At 33.3% G+C, this 19,044-nt stretch overlaps 1 protein-coding gene across 4 annotated transcripts in view; it reads left to right on the top strand.

Moving 5' to 3' along the window:
* Positions 1–15,042, top strand: part of Galphao (G protein alpha o subunit) — a 68,380-nt gene extending 53,338 nt beyond the window's left edge. For 3 of the 4 annotated variants that reach the window (XM_077442433.1, XM_077442431.1, XM_077442432.1), the window contains 4 exons: positions 13,455–13,583; positions 13,685–13,814; positions 13,914–14,067; positions 14,157–15,042. In XM_077442433.1, the coding sequence (XP_077298559.1) occupies positions 13,455–13,583; positions 13,685–13,814; positions 13,914–14,067; positions 14,157–14,344 (601 nt within the window). In that variant the 3' untranslated portion in view covers positions 14,345–15,042. The remainder of the gene's footprint in view (positions 1–13,454; positions 13,584–13,684; positions 13,815–13,913; positions 14,068–14,156) is intronic. The other variant, XM_077442434.1, reaches the window with a different exon arrangement.
* Positions 15,043–19,044: the final 4,002 nt, after the last annotated feature.

Genomic DNA, 19,044 nt, shown 5'->3' with positions numbered 1-19,044 from the left:
TTGCAAAACCATCGTCTGGCAGCTGTGTAAAATAGTTGTTATCACAGAGCACTGTATGTAGTTGGTTGTATTATATTTACGTCGAAAAACCGCGCCTTCGTATCACACGCCCAAAATGAATCATTGTGGTTTTCGTTTTGACACGGAGTGAATTAAAGTCACATTATCATTTTGACAAAAGCCTCGAATTTGTTACGACTTTCGCCGTTTGCACAACGAACGAACGAGTAAATAAATAAAAAAAAACGTTGCGTGAGATTGTGTCATGTACGAAGATGTTCGGTTTAATTAGATCTATTTGAACCCTTTTCTCAGGTGTGTTCAATTTGTCACTTTCCCTAACATACATACATGCATACTTTCGATCTTTAAATGTATTACGTATTTATCTATTGATATTCTGTTCAAGTGCTTTTAGTATCCGAGTTCCGCGTTTGTTCTCCAAAACTCCTAAGCTTATACCATTCATGACCCCATACTATATGTACGTTTGTGTAATTTCTTTTGATTACGTAAGTTATGCGCTTTGACGTTTCTCGATCACTTTTTACGGCGTTTTATTAAATCAATTATGAAATGTTTACCGTTTATTAGCATATTTCAATAATGTATAATATGAAAATAATTCCGGTCAAATTTTCATTGTCGATTACGTCAACTGTCTGTCGTGTGCTCGATTCTTTATTTTATGTGACATAATCGTCCCGATTTTTTGAAACGTCGTATGTGACCGGCTTGTTGATTTCTGATTTTGTTCGTTTGCATTACTCTCACTCGATGCGTTTGGGTAATTCGATTTGTGCTAATAGGCAAATGTAAATATTTGATGTGGGGAATAGTTTTAAACTATTAAAATTATTGATACAAATGTTAAAAGTAAGACAGTTCTAAGATAATTGAATTCAAGAATCAACTTTTTGCTTCTGCATTAATGTCCTCAACTATTCATTCCAAACATTAACGTTTCCAAAACATTATTCTATTCTATTAAATTCTATTTGGCTGTATGTGGTTCTATTACTCTACAGAATCGATCAATATGATTTTTGATCATACACAGCTGCGTGAATCATCATTTTTATTTAGTATAATATTAAAATAAACTTACTTAAATACAATTTTGTGGGGAAAAAACTGCTAGTAAAAATTGTTTAAATTTTATTATTTTGCTTTAGGATTATATAAAATAATACAATGAGGATGTGAAAAAAGATGTGAACTGTTCATATTAGGCAACATTTCATTCAATTACGTTCACATTCAGTCAATTTTCTTGGTTCTGTCAGATCCTGAACGCCTTTTGTATTCCATCTGTCTATTTCTGTATAATCTATTAGGCGTTTTCTCTCGTTTTATTGCTTCATGCGATGGAGAACCTATTAAATTATTCCCTTAATATTGTTTCATATCTCAACATATCATGACAACAATGGGGCAGTTAAATATATTATTAGCCTTATGATATAGCTATAGTATAGTATTTAACTGCTCCATTGGCGTTATAATCATTTTTCAATTGAGTTATGTAGTATTGAAGATAATCGTCAAACGGCACGCGTGCTTTAAGTTCGACGTCACTGGATCTCTATGGTTGTTTTACTTCTTTACTTTTTTACCGAATGGCAAAATGTATGTATATTTATAATGCTTCAATAAATGGTATCATAGTTTACGAGCTATTTTATAAATTATTCATTTCGTATTTATGATATCACTCGCGTTTTTGAGATACAATCTATAAAAACGTCGTCAAAATCAATCGGCCGGAAGTTCCCGTTCCATATTTAGTATGTGGCACATATTGATTTTGTTCATTTTTCTATTTATAAACTTATTAAATTCGTTTCTCCATCAACAAACATTATCAATATTAAGTTCGCACGTAGAATGAGCCAGAATATCGTGTGTTGGCCGCATATTTATTTGTCTTTTTTTTTATCCATTATTCAATTCCGGTACCGGTTTTTAGTCGGATTTTTTTCGTCCTTGTTTCGTTCACTATCTTCACAAAAGTACTTTACGAATAGTATGCATACATACATATACGCTGTACTTTCCCAGTTTGGAACGTATATACATATGTATGTACCATTACATTACGTAAAAGTATTGCGTTATATGCACACACTGTAAAAGTCATTTCTCCCGATAATTAATATTTGACCATTGTGAAATGCTCTCGCTAATTTATGTCTTCATCATCGGAAGTGCGTTGACATTTCATATAATCGTAATAGATTCAATACGACTATTACCCACTCGTGATTAAACTTATTTAAAAATACTTTAACCTATACAGTGGACACTTTTTTAAATATATTACATAAATTTGTTACATAAATATCAATTTAAAAAATCTGCATTGCTCTAGTTAAATATTTTGCATTCTCCGGTTTTATAATGTAGCATAATTGAAATTTAAAATATATGGTGTGCATTACTTTGAGGCAAACTTTAAGTTAATTTATTGGGTTTATTGCGTAAAAGTTACGTTGTCGCACAAGTGCTAATCAGTGCGTGCCATTTGCTGTGTCGAAGACAAACACAAAACACCGTCTAGAGAAGAAAATTTGCCATCTACTACTATTTACTATTTACCATCATCGGAATCCGTACCCAGGAAGACGTAACACTTAGCTCTCGTATTTTATGTCACGCACGATTATACTCGCACACTCACATACGAATTTATTGCGCAATAGTCATTCACAATTGTGCCGTATTGCGGAATTGCTGTTAGTATATACATATGTAGTGTAAAGTTTACATACCATCTTTAATGATCCCATTGTTCCGTGATTCCTCGGGCTCGCTTTAATTCTGTGTATTTTCAACCCATATTGTACATGCTTCTATTTACTTGACTTGATATTTTGTAGTTGATCGAATAAGATTTTTACCTTATCGAAATATCATCCTGTGTTTGCATACGCTATCTGGATTATTTTATGTATAGTATTAGTCGTTAACAATTAGCGTTAATGGGCGATAAATAATTTTAACGATTCTTTCGCTTCGTGGTCAAAGCTAAATGGTGTATACGAAATTTTACTCTTCGACTTTATTTGATAGCTTATTTGAGTATTCTTCAGTTTTTTTCCATGACTCCGAATTTTTGTTGTGACTCCAGCTTGAATGATTTTAGTAAGATCGACTTTTTTTGCATTTTTAAACGTGTCAATTACGATTATATTTCATCATCGAACTATCAGAATCGATTTAAATTTCCATCGTTGACCAAACCGCGGAAAAATGGCAAAGTTTCAAAACGATCGGAAGACTGTAGGAATAGATACTGAATCGTTGGCGAGGTGAAATATAAAAGAGGCTTGTAAAAAATAAAGGAATTTAAAAAATGTACATGTTACCCAATTTATTGAAATATTGGTATTTTTGAAATATGTAATAAAAAGTAAATACATTATATCCATAGTGATTTACTTCAATACAATTAGAGACTAGTTAACTCATACGGTAATAAAGAAAATAATTAAAAATAGTTCGAGTCGGTTGATTTTTACGACTCCGACGCGGACTCCACAGCCCTGGTTTTTTCTGTAGAAAAAATAACTCGATATGTGGTGCAAGGTCGTTGTCATATCTAATAATAAATTTTACCCATTATATCAGTCGTAAAGAAACTGAAAACGCTGCTATTGTGCGATTGCGGTCATATTATCGGTAATCAGCTGTTAGGATGAGTCCGTTTTTCATTTCTGATTGGGCCTGGTGTGAGAAGTACATTATACTTCAATGCTTTCGAGCCGTGCCAATATTCTGGCGAACCATCAGATCAAATCGATTCAAATTAATCTTTCAACCAGTATTGAAATCGAATTCGAACTTTTAGCTCATGACTTACATATATCTATGTACGTATCTATACAGGAAGCATTCAAATGTGGTAAGAATAGTTTTTTTAAATAAGAAGTTAAAAAAAAAATGGCACACTTCACCCTAATATTATACATTAAGATTATATCATCTCGTATGCTGCGCTGCGGTGAATTATTAAATCTTACTCTTAACTGACGATTGATGCAGTTTTTCGGTAATCGATGATGTAATAAAAATGAGTAATTTTTAACCCAAATAAACCCACACTTTACATAATGGTAAGTAGAGTAATGCGGAACTGATCATTGTGTATTACATTTTAAAATTTTATTTATATACGTATGTATCTAAAAGGATTGTAAAAAGTAGCTTGTACTCAGGTACATATGTACGTATATACGAATATGTATGCCGGCGAACTAGTTTACACTCCTTATAAACAAACATACATACATACAAGCAATTCTCTCAGACAAATCCAATTATTTCACGATCGCTCTTCGTTTTCCGGGTGTGGATGGCATAACTTATCTCGACCTAAATGTGGGTCGGCAGGCTCACCTGGCCGTCGATGAGGTAACTTCATCTCGGTTCAACGTCAACACTTGCTTGATTATCGCCGGACTATTGTTCCAGATTGTTGTCTCTGACGTGTAATGTTGTTTGCATACATTCGAAGTGCATGTCTCGAGGTGCGTGTGCGACATTTTGACAACCATTAGCATGATGGGTTGTGCATGTGAGTGAGTTGGGCGCGGCTCTCAGGCTACTCCCTCAATCAAACGTGTTAAATTTCGCTTGTCGTCTTTCGTCATGAATAAGGCTTACTCGGATTATAAAAGTGTTGGGAAAATTACGCTCGTGAACGTATGTAGTCGACTCTAAAACTTTCAATCCACTGAATAAATATTGTGAAAAAATGGGCTTGCTTGCTTGCTTACTTTGCTAACTTGTATCGTGTGGTTTGGCGTGACTTTCTTGTTATGGATACTGACTTCCGTGTATCGTCGGTGCATCATTATACAGCAGTCGTCACTAAAGTACGGACCCAAAGCGCGCCGCTCATAGTTCAATTGTTGTAAATGCTTTGTGAAAAAGGTTCGGCAAACCTTTAACGATGCATTTACAACATTTGAACAATGAACGGCGCGCTCTGCGTCCGGGCTTTAGTCATCACTATTGCCAGATTGTGTCTTATGCTATACGCGCGTTATGAAGGGCTTTGAAATGCGATTTCTATGTGCGCCTTACGGCCAATCGTTAATTTATTAAACTTGATTGCTTTTATTGTCATAAACAGACTTAGGGGGCGAGGATTCCCCCATAAAATAACAATAGACCTCTCCATTAACGCACAAAGGAAGAGAGAAAATATCTGGTCATAACTAAAGGGCGGATAGAGAGCGTGCTTTTTCCAGGAATCACGGCGTTTTGGGTCTATTCACAAAGCCAGAGTGCAATAAAAAAAAGGTTCGGCGAACCTTTAACAAAGGTTCATCATAAAAATGAACAATGCACAACGAACAATAAACAAAGAAAGGCATGCTTCCGGTCCTACCTCTAGTCATAACCAGACTTAGGCGGCCAGGATGATTTAACCTACAAAAAATGGTTCATTATCTTCAAATGGTTCACTTTTGTCCTACAAAGCAAGAGAACAAAAAAAATCTTGACAATAGTGAACCATTTTGTTGTGGGCTTTAAAGCATTCTGGTTGCATAAGTCTGGTCATACCTTAAGATCGGCGGCCAGGATTCTTTAATGAATTTACAATCTAACTGGTCATAATCAGTTAATATGTATTATGTTCTTTCGCCTATATACTATACTGTATACTAACTAGTATTCGAGTATGAATTATCTAAAATTCCAGATAAAATAAATATATTACAACTGGTAATACACTTTGACGGAAACATATAGCACATAAACAAACCAGTAGAATAGATCAATGGTTAGCGTGTAATGCTTTCAACTGAGTGGTCACTGAGGGTTCAATCCCTGTCTCGGTGCTGCTAGCCAGACTTTGGATCGATCGTCTCCTATCAGTTTGCCAATATATCTGATTTCATTGAAACGGTTCCAACAAATTGGCAACCTTATTCTGTTTTCGCAAAATTCGAGCTTTTAGCATCTCGAATTTTCTGATTTATAAAATGCTTGTTGCTGATTTGTAAAATTGCTGTATAAATTGTTTATCGATGTTTACAATTGGCCAGGAAGGCGCATTGGGGTTTACCTGTTAGACTTTCCTGGTACATACAAATATAAATATGTGTATACGAATAAATAGTACATACATATGTACAATCCATGCGTCTCCAACCAACAAATCAGCCCAAGCTTTATCTTGCTATAAATATTTAGTGATTTTAATCAATTTATATTCAGTAAATGGTAAAGAAGCGTGCAAAGTGACTGAGTCTTCGAATTATTTGAGTATCCTTGTCGCGTCGCGTCGCTTCACCCATGTAATATAGATTTTAGTTTAACAAGCTTTTTTCTTAGTTATCTTTATTAATTTTTGTCATTGTATGATTAATAATAATAATAGTTTGAGTTACATACTCAGTATAGATAATTTGAACTATTTTTACCCGTCAAATTATTATGAAAATGTAGAAGCAACACAAATTTGACTTTCATGAATATAATTTTTGACAACTTAGACAATGATTTGTTACATCTCTACCGTGTGACAGTTAAACTTGTATATAATTCCGTTACCTAATTTCATTGAGTGTTATAAGTTATGTTAAGGTGCCTACTTAGTGGTAATTCAAAATTTACATGTGATATAATAATAAAGCCCTTATGAAACATTTTCATGTGTACCCATCGCCCAATAAAGATGCTATCGTACATTGCTCATTGAAAATTCTCGGCGTTGAGAAACGCATTTTTTTATCGCATTAATTGACCATTGTGCGCATTTTAGAGAATTTTTATTATATTATTTCTTTACTTTCTTTGTTCATTTGCCTAGTATTTGTAAGGCGGCGTTGTGTTGTACCAAATTTGCGGAAACCACGTCGAATTCATGTTAAAGAAACGCATCCGTAATAAATTCGTTCGTATGTACGAAGACGATAATGTAATGTGCTCTGTAATCATGCTTCATAGTTTTAGTTTATTTTTTCGGACGTTTGCTATTAATTTAATGTGATTTTTACTTATTTTTACATACATTACACAAGATTCGTGAAATATTTATTGTGTATTTGGAAAACGGGTTCCTTTAAAGTTTTGGGAAATAATCTCGGTTAACTATTACCATCATAATTCATATACAATTTCGTAAAAAATTCAAGTTTTCCTTTTCTCAACATCTCGATTCACACGAGATATTTATTTTCCTTCGGTTCTGTCTCGAGTATCTGGGCTCGTTGCGCAAAGATCGCCGAAATTTTTTTAGCCTTTCATTTCCTCGTCTCGCTTTAGGTCGATTCTCATATTAATAGCCGTTTGCGAATGTATGGTGCAATTTTTTCATACGCATTGGTCAACCACTTCGTACAATAATAATTACGGAAACTATCTCCTCCAGTTGCAAGATGAGTCTCCGAGACGCGTTCTACTTGCTGCACGGTATATTTACGCCAGTGTATTGCTTCATAGCAGATGAACTCTCGAAAGGTCAATCTGTTCTGACCAGCGTTTAAAAAATACACAAACTTTGCCTGATCGTTAGTTTAATAAATCGAATGTGAGCATATAATCTGTATGTAATATTGTAGGAGTGTGCTACTGTTTCGGATGCTTGTCAAAGTGTCTACATCGTAATTGTACCGCCGAATGTTTCTCAAATAATGCAATGTTTTTTGTACAAAATTTCGTAAATTTTTTTTTTTTTAATTGAAGCAGTCTTAATTGTGAAACGATTTCGTTGGATCTATTGCTTATTTTTGCATATTTTAAAAACGGAGCTGCATTATAAACTCGCTGACAATTGCTGATTTATATCTGCCGTATCGATGCAAAACATTCCTATGGTTATTGAAGCTATTCGCTATTTTTACGAAATACAAATAGGTCTATTATAGCGAGGTATATAAAAGTAGGCCGAATGTTCGAATGGTTTTATTCTCTATTGTAGCTGTGCATATTTTCTATTAAATTACACGCACGCAATACTTTATCGTTTGCAAAATAAAATTGACATAATGGCATTATACCCATCTATCAGTCATGCAATTTAAAACCATTTCCACGTCAATTTTCCATTTACTTTATATGCTCAATTGAAAAATTTATTAAACATATCCGCTGAATACACACTGTTCAAATCTGTGACGAGGAAGGTACTTATGTACATATGTTTGTATTATGCGGAGTGATTCATATTTTGACATGCTGATTATTTTGTGAAATTAAAATCATTCGAAACTAAGCTCTATATTGCTTAATTTACATGTGTAATCATACAAATTTAGGCTATGGACTTTTAATTAGAGCTCTAGTTTGCATTCACAATTTTGAAAATATGAATATATAGTTTTCAAATTATTATGTTTTGTAGGTAAATCGAGATTGTATGTATAACTTTACTTATGACTAATATCCTTATTGATTGCCCTGTACCGCAAACTTGTCAGTGTTTTATTAGTGTTGGTTACTAACAATGGGCTGTGAATTATGTTTTTGATTAAGCCGCGTTCGTGCAAAAGCCTCAGAAACCTTAAATACTAAGCTGAGATGTAGGGCGGCTCTAGCATACATATTCTCCAGAGACTAAAGTTAAAAGTTCGATGAACTGACAAAGGAATTATTTCACTTTTGGACGTTATTGTCTCGGAAGGTGCGAACAAGTATTAACTAGCACCTGTAACAAACTTTAATTTACTATCCAGCATTCAATATTAAATAGATGATACCTAAGAGCATGGAGTACTTAGTACCCGGCATCTATGTATGTATGTTTGTTAGAAACGAAAAATCTATCATTATTTGAACACATTTATGTCTGACGTGGTGTAGACGTAACAGCAATAGCCGACTAAGTCTATTCATGCTATACAACAGTATCAAGCGAAACCGGTTTTCTTTGGCCACTGGAAATATAGTAGCGAGTGCATGCGTATTAACGAAAGTGTGCATATGAATATTTTCGGAAATGTCATATTGTGATAATATTGGCTCGACGAACGACGCAAGCAATATTGCGCCGTATCTTCGCGTTCTGTAATATAATTGTAAGCCGATTTTGTCAAAACTTGTCTAAACGTGCGTTGCTGTATACATAGTTTGAATTAAAACTGTCGTTAACGTGAACTGCTATGCTGTACCCTTACTCTTACGGCGAAAACACACTGAGTGGGACGTGGTACGTGTTTTTTTTTTAAGATACTTTTGCATGCAAAAAAACGCAGCACCTCTGGCAAAAATCTCCCAAAAATCACCCTCTGGAGTGTTTTCGGTGATATTTTATCCTTGTATTTATCCTTACTTGACTGATCAAACTTGATCGATAACGGTGAATCCCATTATTTGAAGAAATCTAGAAGAAACTTGTCGGTTGCATATGGATATGCATGCACGTGCGACCTCCCAAATATATGCATTCTGCACGTGCAAGTACATACACCCGAATTCGGTTTGGGAAACACCCACTGTCTACAGTCTCAGCGGGAACCCAAGAACACATGACGTCCCATACCACTCAGTGTGTTTTTGCCCTTAAAATGACTCTCGAAAAAATTATGGTTCGAATACGAGTAAAAATTTGCAAATATGATCGCTGTCGCCAAAAGTGAATACAGACCTAAAGTAAAATGATCCCCTACCGTTTCTTAAAGTTGTATCGTCTTTCTAAATTTGAAGTTTTTCCATACAAATTGCCCTTTTTTCGGATGTAACCATTTAAACCTCATGAAAAGACATTAAAAATGTTCGTCATGATGATACAACATCTTTCGAAATCGAAATCGCACATTTTTTATAAGTAAGCGAACTTTTGGTCTAAATTTAGCATATAGCCACGGCTCAAATATCACATTCTCGAAATTTGCACTCGCTTATACGGGAAAAGTATGGGCAAGGCTTCGACGCAATCTATATATGTACCTATGTGTAATAAACACAGGGTCAAAGTTCAGAATGTGCACTCGCCCTCTCACTCCCTTTCGCCGTGTTCCAAGATCGTCACAGCACGTGGATTGCGTGGTGACAAGAGTGACCGGGTGTTATGTCGTCTTGTGGCACATGGCTATGGAGCGGGTGGCTCTGCTCTCTCCCCCTCAACCCGCCCGCTTGCTTATTGATCCCATGACGTCACGGACACGCCCACCCCCTCCTGTCTCTCCCTCCACCGCCTTCTCCACCTTATCAACCCTCATACCACAGCCTTTCCCTACCCTAGACTAAACGGTAACTTTAAAAAGCTCCGTACACACGCCGATCCTCGGTCGCAGCTGTTTACAGAACGGGGACACCTACCCTTTTTTGCGGCTTCCGCATTCGCTCGTGCACATATTATAAAATATGTGTGTGAGGGGTGGGTGGGTGGGTGATGCGTGCAAGATTCGCGTTCAGAGGTCCGCCGAGTTCAGCGCGACCTAGGATAAGCGAATGTGGCCGGGGGTCGGTTTCCCTCCCTTCCGCTCCCTGCCGTGGCGGATTACCTGTTGCCGCGCCCCCGCCCCTTCTGGAGGCTCCTTCGCCCCCCTGGCTTCGTTACCGACGTGCCACCCCTGTTCTCCCCCTCGACGACACTGCCAAAGCTCCCCGGTAGCTCTCGCTTTGAACTGGGTGGAGGTTCGCTTGAAAATTTTGCAGAAATTATGTTTCATGCTTAAATTTGCACCCAATATAAACAGCGCTATCTTGATGGAATGTTCTGATATTTCATCAAATTTAAAGTCCAAGGCTAAAATTGATTAAAGTCGAAAATTTAATTCAATTTTCATTCCAATGGATGATATGTAAATATTTGCTGGTTTTATTTGAATTGTCTTGATGCTCAATATGAAGGATGTGCATAGCTCGTCTCGAACTGTGTGACTATTTAATTAATAATCAGTTTTAGATCAATATTTAAAACATAGATGTTTTACAATGCGCGTTACATTTTGGATATGTATGCTTATTTATTTTAAATTTTCAAATACATATGAGCCCGTTATATTTCTAAGTGGCGGAAGTCCAATTTTCAGTTCCAAAACTACTATTACTCACCGCTGGTCCATGAACGCGTCCCGTGCCGCACTTTTGAGTATGTTCTTACCATTACTCAAATCCTAAATAATTTGTTTGTACTATTTAAACGACCACAAACATTTTCTACGCAATGCGACCATAAGGGCGAAATCACACAGGGAAAAACGGCACGTCGTGTGTTTGGCTCCCTGCTTTGGGGGTTCTCCCACATTTCTTCAAATATGGGATACACCGTTATCGATCACTTTAAAGTTAAAGTTTTAGGATAAAATTTTACCGAATACACTCCAGGGGGTGATTTTGGGACGGTGTGTGCTGGGCGTGCTATGGATATGTGCAAGGCAAGCTACATTTTTTTCACATGTTTAAAAGTATCTAACAAAAACCATGTGCCGCGTTCCTTCCTGTGTGATTTCGTCCTAAATGTTACCGCGACTGGTGTATATGCAAATTTCTTTAACCCTTTGAGTGCTGACGTCTTTTCTGTTAAAAGCCCGCCACCCTGAAAATTTCGCAAATATTTCCAACTAGAATTATTTAGAAATCAAATAAAAAGCAGGAATAAAAATTGTAGCTAATCCAAACAAACCTTAGATAACTACCACCGAGGATTTTGAGTTTTGTAAAGGTGTATTTAGATTCTAATATATCTTGCAACAATATAAAATAAACAAAAGAAGTGTATTCATGAATGTATTTTTCCAAAACTAGTTCCATCTTCTTCATTGTTGTTTAAATGTAATGCTCACAATCCAAATGCCAAGCCACAATCTGAAATACTCAGCAGTTCGGGATTTCCATCGAGAAATTCTGCTACGGTTATAAATTCAGAAATTCCGGTGTAAACCAGTCTTTATAAACATTGACACGGTTTACACGACCCATGTTTAATGCTACCTGGAAAGGCTTAGCGGGAGTATTCTTATATATTTTTTACATACCCAAAAAACAACGCCTATCGGCGTATTTCAAGCTCCATGGACTTGTTTGCGAAACGCCGATCGACGTTGGTCAGCATTTAAATATTCATCGATTTTGTTTTTTTTTACACATTTCAATATTCCTTTCCAAAACCAACTGTTGTTATATCAACAGGCACAACTCTGATTGATAACAAATTTAAAAAAAAAAAGGGTATTGTACATATATAGATTTTTCAATGTCATCGTCTCGTCCATTATTCCGCTTGTTGCTCACACTGAACAATATTTTCACCAGTCGTAAACACTGATAGAACACACCCACCCTGTTCAGCTACGTACATACATACATAAAGAGCATTTTCCAATTCATTCCAGTGTTTTCCCCCCATCATCGTTCATTATCAACGAACGCTCGTTCATGCGGAGCGCATCGGTGACGATCATATGATGACACACACACACATACCCAGGAACGGATAATAGCGTTTTGGTGGCGAGTCGTGGTCACGTTTTTCACAAGGGGGGGTATCGATTCGTGCGGCGCACCTCGGGGCGCTCTATGTAGGTCAGAGAGGGGGGCGGCGCCCCTCCAGGTGACGCGACGCCCCCTGATGTGGTACTGCAAAAACCCCCGTTGTGCAGACTCGTTTGAAATTGGCGAATTGCAACACATTTTCGCCTACTATCGCTCGTTGTGTCTTGCCCGCCGTTCACAAGATCGCCAATTTTGCGCAACCCTCCAGTTTGATCTCTGTAGACGTTGCCCAACGTAGTAATTCGTCCGATGGGTCTATCAATGGATGTAGTCGTTTCCTCATCATTTCATACAGGTGGTCCGAACACTTTCGCCAGATTGATTATTCCGTTTCCGAATTGTTTGTCTATTGGTTGTTTTGATATTTAATTGAAAAAAAAAACGACAATAAATTGATTACAAAATTTAAGAGGTTAGTTCTGATATTGACAAAATAAATTGGATTAAACAAGTCGTCCACACGTTAAATTCGTATTATTAAATGTAATCAGTGTGTGTAGATTTCTTGATGTTGAAAAGAGAACCAAAATTGATCCCAGTTTAGGGTTAATAAATATATCTTTTTAATCTTTTGTTGTTTTTCTACACCTCTAATTGAAAAAAAATTACATTTATACTTGTCGAAATTGAAGTCAAATTAAATTTCTCCAGCAATAATGCAATGAATTCTCTCATCAAATAAAATTTCGTGTTAATATTTCTTGGATTAAATATATTCTAAATTATCTAAAATTTGACTTTCAAAGTTCATAAAACTCAATAGACGATGTTTACACGCAGTTTTGAATTGAATTTGGATTTAAAGTATTTATAGGAAATAATTCTGTGTTTTGTTACTATAGTGGAGATATTTTTAATCAATTTTGTTCAAAAAAATCAATGGATATTCAGGAATTTGTGGATTAATCTGACAGAAAATTGTCTCTCAATTATGTAGAACTTTCCATTAAAAATATGATTGAAATACGTCTGTCAAAACTGACATTGAATTTTTCTTTTTACAGTTTCTTGGACGATTTGGATCGACTCGGCGCCAAGGATTATCAACCAACTGAGCAAGACATACTTAGAACTCGTGTTAAAACTACTGGTATTGTCGAAGTTCACTTCTCGTTCAAAAACCTTAATTTCAAGTGAGTATACGGGCCTTCATAAAATATTGGAGTAGTGTTGATCTTTGCAATTATATTTGTATCGATAATTAATACTCATTATTTATATTGATATTTTTCAGATTATTTGATGTTGGTGGTCAGCGATCTGAGAGAAAGAAATGGATACATTGCTTTGAAGATGTAACTGCGATTATATTCTGCGTAGCTATGTCAGAGTATGACCAAGTCCTGCATGAAGATGAAACAACGGTGTGTAAAACTTTTTATACTAATTTTGTTTAACGTTGTTTTATATATCACAAGTAAAATGAGCTAATAATTACTTAAATATCATTGTTTATGTTACAGAATCGAATGCAGGAAAGTTTAAAATTGTTTGATTCTATCTGCAATAATAAATGGTTCACTGATACATCAATTATTTTATTCCTTAATAAAAAGGATTTGTTCGAAGAAAAGATTCGTAAATCTCCCCTTACAATATGCTTCCCAGAATATGCAGGTATATTATTATTTATTATCTATATATTTTATGAAATTGTTGCTCCTGCCTACATAATTTTGCTAAAATAAAATTTCATTTATTTTTAGGAGCACAAGAATATGGTGAAGCTGCGGCTTATATCCAAGCTCAATTTGAAGCCAAAAATAAATCAACAACAAAGGAAATATATTGTCACATGACTTGTGCTACTGATACCAATAACATTCAATTTGTGTTCGATGCCGTCACGGATGTTATCATAGCCAACAATCTACGTGGCTGTGGCCTCTACTAACTTCCACAAATCCTCGACAACTATTTAATTATTAATATAATAAAAAAAATTATGCGCAATGTCAAATATATGTACAATTTTAACATTTTAAGTTTTTTACATGTTTTTTTTCGCTCGCTGACTGGTATTCAAACAATATTATTATTTTATATATTTTTATAATTAAACATTAAATGCTTAAGTGTTATATTTGAATTTAGAAATTTTGAAAAGTTAATTTGTTGAATTTGTCCAGTCAGATTATAGCTTATGAAATATGCATTTTCATGTTGTTAGAATGTTTTTTATAAAACGAATTTATGTATCTGTATGCGTACATGTTCAGTATATGTATACATTTATATAAATTGCAATTTATGAAGATGCATTTTTGAATGATGGAATGAATTGGTTGTACGAGTATTAACATTTTCAACAACTTATCTTTTTATTGAAACAAGATATTTATACACATTTATACTATTATTTTTAAATCAATTACAAGAAAACGCACACACATATTTTCATGCATGTTTTTGCTACTGCCATTATAGTATGTTTGAATGTAGCTTTTATTTAAGAGGATTTTAATATTTGTGCAACCAGGTTTAGTGACCAATTTATATGTAAAATATCACAGTTATTATAAAGGAACTATGATTTTGGTTACAAGATTCTAAATTTTCGTGTTTTCATATTTGGTGATTGAAATTTTGCACAGGAAAAAAATAAAAACATTTGTTCCAACAGTGCTGAACAGAAAAATGCTTTTTATGCGACATTTTTCCTTTACAATAATTCGTGATGGTTTTGTGAAAATGTTGGATCAAAATTTTAAATATTAAATTTTATTATATGAAATCATATTGAAAACTGGATCAAAAAATTGTAAAAACACTGTCATGAAAATATTATATATAAACATATTATTTTAAAATAAATATAAAATATTGTAATGAATAATATCTAATAATAAAAGTTAAAAATAATGTATCGATAACGTTTAAATTATGGATAAAAGGAATGTTAGTTTATTATCCTTGCTATCGTTTCTTTAAGTGTGCGTGAAAACCAACTCAATACTTGTGACAAAAAATTCCATCAATAATTGATTATATTGAATTGTAGCAGAAATGGTAATCTGCTTTGGATACTAATATAGCAGCCAAAGCATGTTCTTATTTTAGATATGAATTCTATAGTGATGTGTGTGAGGAGATTCATTATACATATTAACTTTAGTGTTGATTGTAAAAACAACTTTTATGCAACTTCTTTCGAGTTGTATTATACGTTTTGTACTCCTTTTCTTTTTTTTTCATACTTATGAAGTAAAATGTACTGCATAATAAGTAAAAACTAAAATAAGGATCAAAAAAATTGCACATTATTTTCATTCGTTCTTCAAAAAATTCCTCAAGGTATTTTTGTTTTTTATATGTATATACATATACATAAATATATAATTATTGGTGTGCATGTGTGCATATTTTATATGTACATATGTGTGTCTGATTTTCACACAATTATGAATTTCGTATCTGCTTCTTCATTCTCCTAAAAATTGTTGATGTATTTTTTAGCATTCACATTTGTTGAGGCGTTCAATATATATTTCTCATTTATCAAACACATTATCGAATTAAAGTTATTCGTTTGTATTTAGCATTTTCGCATATGCATTTATTATTTTTATGTGTATTCAAAGAAAGGAATATGTGGGTATGTGTATTATGTATTCTTTGACTCTTTTATTACAATTGGCATATGTAAGTATTTTGTTTACTTTTGCATGTAGATTTTTTGAATATGTATTTATTTTTGTATAACATTATTTTAAAGAATTATTTTTAAGTGTCTCCAAAGGAATATCAAATTCGTTTATTTTTTAACAAGGCATTATTTATTATTGATATAAAATACATGTACATTCGCACATATGCATTATAAATATTTTTCAGTCTGATTTTTTTTTTGTCTAAATGATCTCTATTTTCATACTTTTCATATATACATGATTTTTTACATTGTGTACCTTGGGGGGTAATGATTGAGAATTAGTTAATGCGTCAAACAATTTTTTTATGTCTAAAATGATCTTTTTGTATGATACATTCTCAACATTAAAAAAAAGCCATAAGTTGAATAATATCAGTGGTTTAACGTTAGTGATTCTTTTTTTCGAATATGCATTTTCATATTGTTTAAATGTGGTTGAATCATTTGCACAATTCATTATTACTATTTTCATTAAGTTTACTATTTTTGTATGTATTTACAAATAAAATTTTATGTGTTCTGATTGAATTTAATATAAAAATTTTCTATGAAGCTTATTCATTTTTCCTGATTTTTGTAAAATGTAACTTTCATTCCATTTACTTAATATATCACTTAAAAGATCTTGATAATTTTGATAGCATTTATTACTGTGAAATTGTTTTTAATTTGAATACCAAACAATATTTAATAACTAGGAAGAGAAATGAACGTGTTTTTAGGAATCTCTTAATAAATTGCATACACCATTTTAGTTTTAACGACAAAAAGATTTGCAATAATAATATTTTTATGTAATTTTTACTGCAAACAAGTTTTACACTAAACTATAAGGCCACAAATTTTGCTGTTGGGATTCTTATTGTCAGTGGAAGTATATGTTTTATTGTAATTTTATTCATTGTGTATTTCTTTTCAAAATTAATTGATAAACATCATTTTTGTATAAATGTTTAATTGTTCATGTGACAAATATATTTATGTTATTTTGTATTACATCTTTCTTCGTGAATTTATTTATATAATTAAGTTTAGAATACATTATATAAATCTTTCATAGTTGTAAAAATCTCCAATACTTTTTTGCTTGTTAAGTTCAATAATAATTCACACACAAACGCACTTCATTCTTCTTCGAATGCCGCATATTTTCTTTAATTATTAAATTATTCATGATTTATATACTTGTGGGTATCATAATGTATTAATTAAAAAAAATTGTTTATAAATAAACATTCCCTTATATAATCAGATGATACAAATTAGGGACTTAGCCGAATACAAAAAAAAGTTCATTTCTCATGCCGAAACAAAGGAATACGGGATCTAATAGAATTGTTTGTTCGCACAATTCTAAAAAACTCAAATCATACAAACTATCGTTATTTATAAGCGGTGAGTAAAATTAATGTACCTATAATAGTAAATAATGATAATATTAAAATCACAAATGAATAGTAGAATGATCAAAAATTGTGTACATTTATTATATAATAGCATAGATGGACATGTGAAAAATAAAATTTTTAATAGTATTATGTATAATCATGAATAAAATAATAATACAGAACCAAATTCTATGAATCTTTTGAATGCTCAATTCGGCTTGTTTGACAAAAAATACTTGTTACTTTAAAATATAGTCTTTATATTGTTTTAATGTTCATTTTTCCTAAGAAATGTGAAGAAATTTGTTTCAAAATGTCTTTCACACGTTACTTAAAAATGCATAAGTTGCCTGTGTGTCATTATGAAGTTAAATCGCGTGTGGTGACTCGACGGACTCTTCGTTGTTTTATATCGACACATATATATATATAAAATAAAAAGAAAATTCATCTACTCGTTTTGGAGTACACCTGCGTTCAGTCACTCGCGCACGCACGATTATTTGTAAATTTTGACTCTTCAAACGCATCAAATACAGCTCGATTGTAGAATGAACGTGTTGTATAATCGCAACTTGTATGACAATTAGAGGGCTCTGATTGCCTTTTGTATTTTTGTAAATAAACTACTGCTGACTTCGTGTTTCCTATTAAAATTACATAATCATTCATTTTAACGAATTGTATATCTTGATTATGTTTTAATGTTTATTCAAGTATGAAATGATTTGCAGTTGTGGGTAATATTTGTGTGTATTTGAGATCTTAGACTATAATCTAGTCAATAGTTTTTTATCGCATCAAAAATTATGTCTCTGCCACCCGCACCTTGTATTTATATCATCAAAGATACCTTTACACAACTCTTTGCCACACGCAAACTTTGTCTCGTTGATACTTTATTATTTGAGATTGCCAATCAATTGGGTCTGCGATTCTGGGTAACGTTGAGTAAAACACGCTGTGAAATCTACACTTTTATTACTACCTAAGAGCAAAGTCTCCCATTTGAATAACGATGAAAATTATTCTGGTTGTTGAAATCTGATTGGATGTTTTGAGAAAATTTTCATCGGAGCAGTGAACTAATTCCCAGTTTGGAGGACTTGTGGAGATTTGGCAATCCCATTCTTATTGATTTATACGTTTTTCCTTTTTCGAATTTGCGCATCCACGTGTACTCTTACATGAACAACGTACAAAGGCTCACGTAAAACAGATTGTCAAAATTAAGTAAAAATAAAATCAAAGAGATACTTTGCCAGTGATTCACAGTGTAGCTGTTTTTATATTGGCAGTCTCTTTATAGTCAAATGGGAGAATCGTGTAGTCCAAAATGGACAATTATATGGTGAATAATTGATAAATAGGTGTTAAGAATGTTGTCTGCCTATATTTGTCATCAGTTAAATAAAAAATAAAACATTTCAAATGACGCTTTTTACATATTTACGTATTAGTCAAGTAAAAATGAAATAAAATTTGTTTGAGGTGTCGAAGTAAATGATGCATTAAATTTTTGTAATTTGTCAGTAAGCTTACGTTCTTGGAACT

Source organism: Arctopsyche grandis, chromosome 12 (genome assembly GCF_051622035.1).
Source record: "Arctopsyche grandis isolate Sample6627 chromosome 12, ASM5162203v2, whole genome shotgun sequence".
Taxonomy (NCBI): domain Eukaryota; kingdom Metazoa; phylum Arthropoda; class Insecta; order Trichoptera; family Hydropsychidae; genus Arctopsyche; species Arctopsyche grandis.
The sequence above is the reverse complement of the archived record's forward strand: the minus strand, read 5'-3'. Positions and strand labels throughout refer to the sequence as shown.